This window comes from Anopheles merus, chromosome 2R (genome assembly GCF_017562075.2).
Source record: "Anopheles merus strain MAF chromosome 2R, AmerM5.1, whole genome shotgun sequence".
In the NCBI taxonomy this organism is placed as follows: Eukaryota; Metazoa; Arthropoda; class Insecta; order Diptera; family Culicidae; genus Anopheles; species Anopheles merus.
Window position 1 is genome coordinate 1,037,107 of NC_054082.1, and position 12,370 is coordinate 1,049,476.

General features: G+C 50.6%; 2 protein-coding genes across 7 annotated transcripts in view; both read left to right on the forward strand.

Annotated features, from left to right (window-relative positions):
• The window catches only part of LOC121590370 (homeobox protein cut), a 177,465-nt gene that overhangs the window by 41,345 nt on the left and 123,750 nt on the right, over positions 1–12,370 (forward strand). The gene's annotated exons all lie outside the window — the stretch shown is intronic.
• LOC121590371 lies at positions 6,266–7,428 on the forward strand. The gene is made up of 2 exons (XM_041909991.1): positions 6,266–6,673; positions 6,745–7,428. The coding sequence occupies exons 1-2, from the start codon at positions 6,335–6,337 to the stop codon at positions 7,018–7,020; spliced, it is 615 nt and encodes a 204-aa protein (XP_041765925.1). The 5' UTR covers positions 6,266–6,334; the 3' UTR covers positions 7,021–7,428.

The following is a 12,370-nucleotide window of genomic DNA, read 5'->3' on the forward strand; positions in this document are numbered from 1 at the left end:
TTCGTTGCGCGCTCGCCGCCTCCCTCCAGTGTGCGCGCCACACACCATCTCGATGACGTTGGGTGTCGATGTCACCGGCTCACCCCATCCTACCCCCGCCCGTTCGTATCGTTGCTCTTTGAACGATTTTTTTCATCCCTTCCATCCGCTTCTGCTGAACGATTTTATTTATCATCGTGTGACGACGCGGCGGGTTCCAGGCAGGGTTTCGCCAACACATCGACGAATCCGAATGCGGATTCCACTGCCCCATCCCTCCCCAACACCCCAACCAAACCAACCGCACACACAAATAAGCGTATACATGCATATGTACATAATAAATCGATACTGTTCGGTTTTGTGAGTTTCGGTGTGTCCGCTTCTCGCTCGCTCGGGTCGCTTGGCGCTCCATGGGGGATGGGCGATGGGGGATGAGGGTGCGCTTTTCGCGTCCTGCTCTCGCAAACACATCGCCATCGGTGGTTTTAGTCGTCGACCAAAGGCGGAGCAGTATCGTTTATTGGTAACGCCTCTAACTTCGATATTGGACCATCGTCGGGGCAGTTTTTTTTGCTTCTCTCCATTCCCTTACGTGGCTGTGTGTGTGTTTTTTTTTCATGCTTGCTCTCCAGGATTGTTTTCTTCTTCGAGCAGAACATGTTTTTTTTGTGTTATTCCTCCTAACACACACACACACACATTGGAGGGTCGATTTTTATGTGCTTTTCCGGGATGGTGCATAGCGCGCGCTCGAACAGGACGACGGTTTCTTCCCGCAGTGCTATCGAACTTGTCGTCAGCTTCCGGTTTCGGAACATACAAACACACACATTCAGTTCGTGCATCCATTGTTCCTAACCTCAAAAGCTCTCGAGGGGGTGAACACTCCATGGGCTGAGCGCATGCAAACACGGCAGGCAAGGGAAAGCACGCGAGCTGAACTTTAACATGCAATATGAAAGGAATTTAATTTATGTTTCTGCTATTTCGCTGCCTCACTGCTTCCACCGAAACGAAGCGGAAGCCCTTGAGAGTGATGTGTATGGAGGATGAGGGAGTAGAGGGAGGGCGGTGGTCCCAAGAAGAACTTTTTCTTCTCTTCCTCCCGTGCAGGAGTCGAAACGAGCCGGACTCGACCGGACTCCAACCGACCACGCGTCTCTAGGGGACGTTAGTAATTTGTTAGCAACTGCTGACTTCTTCTACTGCTGCTCCTGCTTCCCGGCTGTTGCTGACCTATGCATACTCTCCTGCTCCTGCTCCTGACCCGAGCGAGCTTCCCGCAACGAAACGTTTGTTTTCCATATTTTGCCACCCAGGCACCCCCGCGTAACCGCTGTTGGCGAAGTGAAAGAGCGAAAAATTAGTGGTCCCAACACTAATTAAACGGTCCGGTTTGTGTGGCTCACGGGCGCAAAGCTCACCGCCACCCTCCACCATCCGCCGTTGGTGGGCGAGGGATTGAGCGTGAGTTAATTTTATGCGGTTGTTCAATTTTATGACCTCTCTCGCACACTCCCGCACACACTGGAAGGGCTCGTCTAGTAGCAGCAGCTTCGTCTTTGGGGCGTCCTCACAACAATATGGGCTTTAAGCTTTCGGTGTTGAAGCTGCAGTTTTTTCCCCCCTTTTCATCTACTCCGCTCTCTGTGTGTGTGTGTGTGTGTGTGGGGCGGTTGTAGTAATACTGTTGCTTTCTTTGCCTTTAACTTGGGCACTTTCGGTTGGGCGGGCGCTTTATCCGGCCTGCGATACGCGCACGGGGCACTTTGGCGCGTAGCGTGTCGATTTGTTGACGACGACGAGGTGAAAATTGGTTAATTGGAATCCATTTCTTTGAGTGGTCGTTTTGGGCCGTTGTTGTGCCTTTGCTTCGACCGAGGTGCGCGCGCCTTACCGGTCCATTCATTCACGCGTCGTCTGTCGTCTGTTTTGAATAATTCCCCACTCGGGGCGGGTGGAAAAGCTTTACGCCTTCGGGGCTTCGATAAAGCTTCTCCATCAACCAGTTAGGACAACCGTTTCGGACCGCATAAACTATTAATTTGGTCAGGTTTTGTTGCGTTTTCACGCGGGTCTGTGATTGAAATTTTCGATTAACCATCAAGCCACACTAATGGATTCGAACGTTCGCCATTTTTGTTTTGCGACTTTATTGCATCGTAGACTCTATTTCATTCCTGCCCAGCCCACACCCAGCCACTCCAAGCCAAGATAAGATTATGTACCTAAAAAGCAGCCCATGTGGGGTGGGAAGTATATGTGTGTGTGCTTTAAGGTTTATTGAGCAAATGGAATGTACGCAATACCATCTAGCAGCACGTAATCGCACTCGAATGGGAGGAATAAAAGGAAGCAGTGGCTTTTTCGCCGCTTTTTTTTTGTGTGTGTGTGCTCTATTCCCATCTTCCCATCCTCCGCTGTGCATCGATTGGTGCTCGATCCGAACGGTGTTATTTACACACCGAAACCGAATCGGCATCTTTGCGCACTCGAGAACTGCATTCCATCTCTGTTCCGGTGCGCTCGTTTGCGCTCTCGCTTGCTCGCGCGCGCCCGTTATCAATTTCGAGGCTATCGGCCCCCTTCGAAACGGCGTCCCCAATAGCGCACTCCCCAGCAACGTCCCCTTGCAACGCTGCAAACGACCCCAACGACGACGACGACGACGACGATGGCGCTGCATACATACAAGCTTTTATTCTTCACCGAACACCGCTCGATAGCATCGCTCATGTACAAGGACCGCCGCACACCCGCCCAACGACCCACCGACCGACCTGAACGGTGGTTCGAAAATACATCGCTCTTATCGAAACGAAGAAGCGAATTGGTGTGATTGTGAGCGAAGGGACGATGCGAACGAAGCGAACCGAAAGACCCGCTCTCTTGCAAAAGCCCGGGACGACAAGGCACACACAGCGCCACGGCGACCGAAAAACCGAACCCAACTGAGAGAGGATGATGCGCTTTGATTCGATTTTTCCGAATCGAATTGTGCTTGGCGAAGCTCGGGCACAGACCACGGTGGCGCGGTGGAAAAATATAAAAAAGCTCTTCTCATTCTTTTCGCAGCTTCCGCAGCTGTGGTGTGTGCTGGGTGGTGAGTGGGTGGGATGTTGCAAGCTTCTCACAAGCAAGCTTCAACTCTCTCGCTCTCTCTCGCTCTCTTCCACACTGTCTCATACACACAGACACGCACATAGTGGAGCAGCATACAGTCGCTCAATCACTCTCCAACAATTGAAGAAATACAATTCGGAAAATACCGTCTATCTATATGCAGGAGGCAGCTTTTCCTATCCTTCGACTTCTTCCTCCCTGGGTGTGTAGTAGAGAAATGCAAGGACTCTGTTTTTTTTTCCTTCATTCCTTCCCTCTCGGGCAGTCCACTCTCCATCTCACTCGTTCGTTTCGCGCACGAGCTTGTGTCTAGGATCAGGCACGGAATCGTTCCGTTCCGGTGGAAGTTTATAAACATTTTCCATTTCCAATGTTCCTTGAGAGGGGGAGAAGGGGGGTGGGCTTTTAGGGTGCGGGAGTAGAGGGTGTGAGACGAGTTCAAAAGCAGTGTGTGAGTGCTTTTTATCAAACGTTCTGCCCGCGCCGTGTCTCATCGCCGCCGCTGCCAAGTGACATACCGACGAACCATCATTTGCGAGGAATCCGATAGATGGTTGGCACGTTTGCTAGAGCTGTTTGTGGCAGGACTTTTCCATCGACATGGCTATTCGCTGTTTGTATGACGTTGTTTTGCGGGGGGTTTTTTTTTTGTTCACTCCCCGAAGGCGGAATGGAGATGAGTACGAATGTAGACATGGAATCAATATTTTGTAACATTTTCGAGGAGTATTGTTCCAAGGCGTGTTTTTGGAGCATCTTTTGAATCGAATATTTAGCTGTTAATTTTCAGAAGTGCTCTACAAGTGCTTAACAAATCTTCTTTCTTTTCTTTACTTTCAGGTAAATACCCGTCTCGCATTGGATGCTCTATTCTTCCAGTCAGCTCACTAGGTATGCCTGGCACTTACACAACAGTCCTTCTTCTCTCGGTTCCGTGACATACGCTAATCAGAACACTCCGGTGCAGAGATTATGCTTCCCCCAGTAGCTTCAAATCAGTCGTCAAATTGTCTGGAAAAAGGCAAGCAAAGCCTGGGCTGTAAACATTTTTACGAGACCGAAGACGGTACGGCCTGTTCTTGGCCTGGCTGCACCACTAACTGTAGTTAGATTTTTGGAGCACGACAAAGAACAGGAGAAAAAACCATCAACCGACACACATGCTCGATGTGGGTTGGGAAGCGTGCATCAAATCAAACCATCATCGTCTTCGAATCTCCGCCACGGAAGCCCGAACAGTGGGCTGAAAACGCGGGGGGGGGGGAGGAAATCTTTTCGCAACCTGATGACGCTGACTGCGAGACATAAACATCGTCCGTCAGAATTAGTAGCGACGTTTGATATCGCAAAAATGATATCGAAAGGAGAACAAGGGGACAAGAGAAACCTGGCAGAGCAGGATGGACGCGGAGTTCTTTGCCTGCCTGCCACAATCCAACGTCCTCGTTTGTTGCTTTTTTGAGGTTACTCTTGAACTTCAACTTCTATCTAGCGTTCCTGCCTCTCCACCTCCGAACCTCTGAAGCTGTCATGTCATTTACTGGGCAGAGAAGGCCGCAGCATTAAAGCATGGCGCATGGTGGAGCAGCCGAGGAGCACGGTGTCAGTGATGTATAAATTATAATTATGCATAAAAACCGCACGCGATGAGCATATGATGGGGCATGGGGGACGAGGGTTACACGCCGGAGGAAGCGCTTCGCAGGTCAAACGGGTGAAAGCAACAGAAGCAGAAGCATTAAACAGCATAACACAGCACCAGTCGTACCAGCCAGTTCGCTGGATGCTGCCAAAAAGGGCTGCAATCGGTGGGGAGAGGATGGATGGGTTGGGGCGACAAAAATCAGCCTGATGAGCGACATCCAGCCAAGTAAGAGAGAGAGAGCGAGAGAGGCCGAGCATGGGCTTAGAGATAGCGAGCGAGGAAAGGATTGTGTGTGTGTGTGTGTGTGTGTGTGTGTGTGTGTGTGTGTGTGTGCGTCTGGCGCGCTCTGAACGTCGCTGAAAAACGAGATATTGTTGTCTGGGTTCTTAGCCCCGGCAGCATCCACCGGCATCATCGCAACCCATCATCACCGTCATCGTCATCGTCGACGGCGGTTGTGGCTGCGGCGGCGGCACAGCGTTGCGGAAGTGTGCCTTACGCCAGTGTGTCTGTGGCTGTGTGCCCTTGCCCTGTCAGAACGCTGCACGCAATTAGAATCAGATTTTTGTCAGCACGATTAAAGCGCAGCACGGCAAAACGGATCTTCAAGTAAGAACTTGAGCCGTAGAAAAAAAAAGCAAAAGAAGCGTCAAGCAGGAAACGAGTCGCGGACGTGGGAGTTGCACACTTTTGTTCGAAGACAGCCAGGGGTTTTTTGGGATCAATTGGGATCAATTTCCATACTTCATGCGCATGCCAGCTACCCTCCCCCGGCGGCCACGGCAACGGTACGCAACAATTGATTTCCGGACGACTTCCCGTTTTCCGGCTGCATCGTTCGCCAGCATCCTCCGTTCGATGCTGTTTTTATTTATATTTGGCAAACTCACAAACGGCAGGGGGGGAGGGGGGGAAGTCTTTTTTGTTTGTTTCGCACTTCCCGTTCAACCCGATCAGCAGCGTGAATGCATCATGCAATGCATCCTTATGGAAGATCTTTTCGCAGCTCGTTCCATGTGTGTCCCCGCATTGGACCTACATTGTAGAGTGATTTATCGCCCGATTGTATGCAACCTCACAGGGGAGCAGGAGGACGTCCACCAGCGATCGATCAGAAAGGTCGGGCAGGTCGGTGGTGGAGGGGGAGCAAAAATGCATCGAAAAGAAGTTGGCACGCGCAACCCACACGCGCACTCGATTAATTTGTACAACACACACGCGGTGACACACACAACAGGAACGATTGTGTTCCGCACAGTGGGAGAGAGGCACCGAGGGGGTTCCTTTCATTGCACATTTTGGAAGGAATCATGGGGTGGTTGGGAGAAGAGTTGAACTCTAATTTCAATAGCGAAACGTTCGAAAGTGAACAACGACCGAGGGATGGTGGGTTTCGGACGATGATTTGCGACGCATGCTGCTCATTATTCATGTTTTGAGGGGGAGGGGGGTAAGGGGGTGAACCAAATGCAAATTCGGCGGGGCCCGGTGAAGCACAAGCCGATTCCACCAGTAATCAAACCATCAAAGTAGCCTTTGAAGAGCGTTTTCGTTAGTTGGGGAAAAGGTCTTTCGATACAGAACATGAAAAAGTTGGTGTGCGTGTTGTTGTTTTTAAAAACTTTACAAACCGCTTCGGTGTACGGCGATAATCATGGCTGTCAAGTGCTGCTGGAGGGGCCAAACTGTCCAATTGAGGAGAACAACAACAACAGTAACAGCTCACTCGCGGCGGCTTGTGATGGATGGCTGTGGGAGCGACGCTGGATCGCGGTGGAAAAGAGCTGTTGGCCAAGTGAATGGCTGCGACACAACTGTACCCAAGAACTGAAGGTAACGCTGACGAATCTGGGGCTCGTGTATGTGCAGCTAAAGGTCGATAGATTGATTTACCATCCCTCCCCAAACGACACGGTCTTGCTGGTAAGGAGCATACCTCGACAGTATAGTGTCCTCTCTTGCCAATTGTTGCATACATTGTTCACGCCACACAGCTGCTGCTAAGCCGTCCATTCGGTGGACCGTTCGAGAGTGAGTTGGAAGTCAATCCCGCTTTAAGCCTGCACCGGAACTGGATTGATGAAACGATTCGCACCGAAGATGCGAAGGACGTTGCGCGTCGACAGCTGGAACGGGCGGTGGATACCGGCGGCGGCGGCGACCTTCCAGCAATTGCTTTTATGGACTTTTTGAAACTGCTCCTCGTGGTGAGCTCACTGGCCGGCATATCGTTCCTGTTCTGCTGCACATTTATGCTCGTAGCGAAGTAGCAGCAGCACCGGCAGCGGCAACAACGGCAGAACCCATCAAGCGTAATCAAAACTTGTGTTCCAATCAAACATTTATCATTTCTATCATTTCTTCCCTTCCCCTTTGTGCGGTGGAAGAACACGGCACCACGGCTGCATGGCATTCGCTGGCAAACGTGTGTGTGTGTGTATTTCGGTGCAGATTTTATGCATGTTTTAATTTCCTCCGCTCGAATTGCCATTACCCGGGGAGAGGGGGGTAGTGGGGGTTTGCAGCATAATTTTAGCAGCTGCTACGAGCAATTCCTCCCACGAGCATGAAGCACACGGTCGAGTCGGGATGTCATTTTCATCAACTGAGTTGACAAGTTGCATTGTTTCGATTTGATCGTAATTAAAACAAAACCGGAGTTGCACACACACACCTTCCCTCCCTCCCTCCCTCCCTCTCTCTCTGTCTGTGGGGCATGCAAAACGGGTGCGCCGGCCTCACTGCACTGCGTGGCGTTTGTTTTTGTTTGTGAGCGCATTAAATAACCCAATTGTATGGCACGGCGGTGGCGGCATTTGCCCTCGGCGCTTCTTAATCAGTTCCCGAACGTTTCTCTCTGTGTGTGTGTGCAGGAGGGAGTACTCCGGTGCGCACGGTGGCACTAATTTAAATTTAAATAATAAATCGCAAACAACTGCCACCTTTTGCGCGGCATTTTGGCTCACGTGTGCGCTGCTGATGCGTGAGATTTGCCTGGCAGGAGCTGACTCGAGCGGCGTCTTTCTCACCGATGTACCAATATTTTCCACCTTTTTTCCTGTTTTTTTTTTGCTGTCGTCACTGCACAATACCCTCCACGCGTGCGGAAGTGGCCAGCGTACAGTATGATTAATCCAACCTCGAACATTTGAAGGCCGAAGGCCGGAAAATCATCATCCCCTCGGTTGCTCGGGTATGACCTCATTTTCGGTGCCTCCCCTATGCTCGATTCGATTTCGCTCAAGATCCTGCATGAAAGATTGACACTTGAAAGCCGAATGATGAGGGTTAATTTTACCGAGCGTGGTTCGTGGTGGAGCGGTGCCATTTCTTTCCACCCCCTTCGGGGGGAGAAGGAGCGAAAGGCTTTTATCACTCGTAACGCGCCCCGTACTCGTGTTCCGGTCGTAAGCACAAAGCAGGCGACGTTGCGTCGGCGACGTTGGTGGCGGGCCCTGGTTAGCGTGTCGCGGAGTGGTAAGTGCTTAATGTTTCTGTGCGGTTCCACCGAGAGACCCCGAGAGCCGCGCCGAGGGAAGTAATCTCGACACGCAATATTTCGATACGTTATCAATCATAGTCCGGTACGATTTCCTTCCTGAAAATAATACGCTTTCGGTTCGTTTTCGTATCGTTCCGTTCCGTTCCGTGTGTCGTGTCGCTTTTTCTTTGTTCGCCGTGGACGGCTCTCGCTCTCGGGTCCGATAATTTAGAACGATCATAGAATCGGGCCCACTGCTTCCGTGTACCGCCCTTCAATCGATGGCCCGGGGCACTTTGGGAAGAGCGAAACTTCCCCACTCCCACTTCGCTCGGCGGTGGCCCTCAGAACCGTCGTGTAATGACCAACGTCCGCATCACGAAACGTGGTCGTTAGTGGCCGACGATGCGACGATGCGGGCGCTCCTCGAGCGGATATCGACCGAGTGTGGCTCAAACAAAACAAAACAACAAGAAGAAGAAGCAACACTAACCGCAGACCGATCATCGCATGCTTCTCGGGGCAGCAGTTGTTTTTTTGTGTGTGTACTTCTTCAACTTTAAAGCGACAATCGCGCGCAGAACGGGGAAAACATCATGCACCATCATGAATGGAAATCATTTATCTCGGTATATTTTATTATTGTGCTCCCACACAAACACACACACACACACACACACACACACACACACACACACACACACACACACACACACACACACACACACACACACACACACCAAAGCAGTAAGTGATTTAGTGAGACTTATGTGCAGGAGGGCATATGGGGGTTGCCCTATCGTCGTTTGGTTTCGATCGTTCCACGGTTCGATCGTGTTCCTTCCGAAATGAAGCTCAACTCTGCACATTCCACACATTTCCTTTGGGTTGTTTTGTGTACGTTTGTGTGTGTGTGTTTTCACTTCTGCACATCGTCTCTACATTTTTATTGTTAGCTGTGTTTGCTTAATTTGTGCTGCCTGTCCCGAGATGAGGGCAGCTGGCGGTGGCCCGCGCTGGCTCGCTTCGTACGCCAAATTCAATACGCAAAGCGCAATGGGAAATGGGTTTCTGCGTAGGTTTAAAGCTCAATTTTGTCCCCTCCGGCCGATGGGGGAAAGGGCTCGCCCGTGCGACATCGTCAAGGTGTCGTTCAGTTTCGAGCGTAATTTGCATTTACCTGTCAACCGCCCGCCTCCCGGCCGTGTGGAACCCCATTCATCCGGGCGCTTGGACCGTCTTTCACGATTCATTGAGCAACGTGGTACGCGGTGGTGCTGCGACACGGGCGAAGGTTTTGAATAACAAATAAATTCGTTTATTAACAAACGAAGAAAAGAAGTAATTCAATTCGAACGAACCTGACGTCTCGCCTGCCCCTGCTTTGCGGACCGGGACCGGGAGGAGGCTGGCCGGAGACGAAGGACATTCGTTTAATCTCACTGCTTGTGCGTTCCGTGATGAACGAACGAACGGAACACGCCCGAACACGCTCTTTCTGCGGAATAATGGTCGCGTGGTGGACGGTGGTATTATTGTTTCCGGTATTCGATGATTTATATCCGATTTCAAAATCATCTTTGACATGGGAGGGAGGCCTATTTCAGCGCTCGGTCGGGGAACGTAAACTGAAGCCCAATATGGAGGCAGGCATTTAATGTTTGTCGTTCCAAAACCGTCCTCGCATTGCGCATTCGAAGACTCGTCGGGACACTTTTGCGATGAGAAGTTGATCGAATTTCGACCCAAAGTAGGCTTCAACATCAATTCGCGTCGCTTATTTGACAGATGTCGCCTGACCGGTGGGTGGAGTGCCCCGTTGTGTACGCAATGTTTTCACCAATTACGCGCAGTAAAGGTCATGCGTTTTGGAACTAACTGGCGGTAATGTTTACAAAAACAGGATGACACCGTGGAGCTGCGGGACTCGAATCGAATCAATGTTTAACGCAAACAACAAACACGTACGCTAATTCCGCTTTTTGTGGGGTGGTGGAGGCTGGCAGAGGCTTAGTCTGTGGTTCACCAGCCCGCGAACACGTGGCCGCGCGAGTGTTGCTCGTGCGCCGAGTTCGTCACCCTTTTTCGCCTATCGAACGTTATGCTCCATTTCCGAAAACGCGACCAAATCGACGGCCGACCGTCCGACCGGTTGAAAGTTCCGGAAGCCACACTAGGGGCGACCGTCCCGAGTGTGTATGTGTTGTTTTTTCCTTCTTTCTTTTCGTTCGCTTAATCTAACGCTCCCCTTGTCCCCTCTTCGCACCGAAAAACAGTCGCGAACAAAGTCAAATGGTGGCTAATGTGTGCGACCGCATGTTTATACAAAATTAGTCCCGTGCACACACTCACACTCACTCACTGAAGGCCGCACACTTCGCCCGGGCAGTGTGTTAAGTACGTTGGACATGAAGCTAAGAGAGGGGAAGCCAACCCGGCGTGCTTTCGTGCATTACTGGGGAAATGAAATGGAACGAAACGGTCCATCGGAAAGCGTGGGGACGATTAGAACGATTTTGGTCTTTCTTTTTTTGAATAAGGGACTGGACTGATGCGATGGAATAAAATGGAAAGAAGTGATTTTACACAACAACAAAAAACTTTAAATAACAGCATGCCCTCATAACGGTCAAATTTTAATTCGACTTGAATATGGTTCCATTTATTGAGTATCATCGTGCCAACTTATTGATGGCATGCAAAGTTAGAATATGCCTTAGTCATTGCCCTGATGATGATGACGATAATGATAGAGCGCAACATATGGGCTCTGAAGCGAAACGCTAATAAAGCTGTAACCATCATCAGAGCTCATTTGAATCGTATGAAACGCGTTCTGAAAGGCAAACAGATTCTTCACGTGTCGATAGGTCAAAGGTCAACTATGCCTCACAATTATAACTATTTTCCACGCACTTACGCACTGCTCCCTTCAGAGATATCTATGCTCCTCCAACCACAATTGACCACGGTCCTATCGAAATCGAAGTGATAAGAGCACCACCACCACCCCCTCCCCCCGTGGCACCTACCGGAAGTCGTCCCCGGGAGCAGCGTATGACGAGCGCGAGTGATCATAAATTAATTACCGGTGTTGATAACAACTCAGCACCATTAAATATTCACAGGCGTAAAACGACGTCCGCGTGCGCCCATCAAGGCGTGCACCCTGTCCCGTCCACCCCTACCCCCCCCCCCCCCCCCACAACAGCGGCCGTATCCTGAACGCAGTGAAAATAATTATCCTGTCTATCACTTTTCCCTCGCTGGCCTGCGCCGGGACGGTAAACGGTAGTCAAACGCACTGTTTGCCACTCGCTAGGCGGAGCTGCCCGATGACGGAGCGCAAGTATCGTTGGAATACAATGTGTCCACGCGGTCCCCTTTGGGAGAGGCTGAAAAAATGCCCATCCTGATAGTGGGAGAGGGAAGAAAAACCAACAGCAAAAACAACAACTACCGTACGAAGGATGGCCCCCGTTTGGACGGATGGGGAGAAGATATTAATAGACACGCGTTGACCCTATTTTTTTAATGCTATTCAATTCTTTTCCACCCTCTGCGGGTAGGAGGAGGGAGTGATAGGTTAAGAAAGTGAAAAATGTGTTCCTATCATTGCCGGCCCCGGTAGCGTTGGGCGTTGTTTGCTCGACTAACGATCGGCTACTTGCTAACAAATTTTCTACATCACCTCACGCTTTGTGTGTGTGTGTTGTTTTTTCGCTTCTCCCGCTTGTCGTTGGTTCACGTCATCTGGGTGCGCTTTAAAATCATTATGCTTCACCAGCCCGTGGACACGAAAGATAATCAATTAATGACCGGTGCGGAAATCAGTCCCCCGCCACCATGCCCAGTCACGCGGCGGTACGGTTTTTTTGATGGATGAAGAGCGAAAAAATGAATGAAGTGAGACTTAATAGAAACGGCAAACACGAAACTGATACCTTTTGGGTGGCAACGGGAGGGAGAGGGAGAGAGAGTGCGATGGAGAGGGCTCGAGGAAGATGTTGTGGAAAATAATCAACACCTCGCGCCCCTGGGACACTTTGCTTTCAAAAACGCGATGACTAAGACACTTTTGTCGCACGGTTGTTGGTTCTTGTTTTTTTTTGGCAAGCGTTCATTAAAGCTGAAAGAAA

Bases quoted from the DNA above. Each gene is read 5' to 3' on its own strand.
- LOC121590371 (XM_041909991.1), top strand. From the start codon at position 6,335: ATGAAAAAGTTGGTGTGCGTGTTGTTGTTTTTAAAAACTTTACAAACC. The intron at 6,674-6,744 runs GTAAGGAGCATA...CACGCCACACAG, and splicing joins CAAACGACACGGTCTTGCTG to CTGCTGCTAAGCCGTCCATT.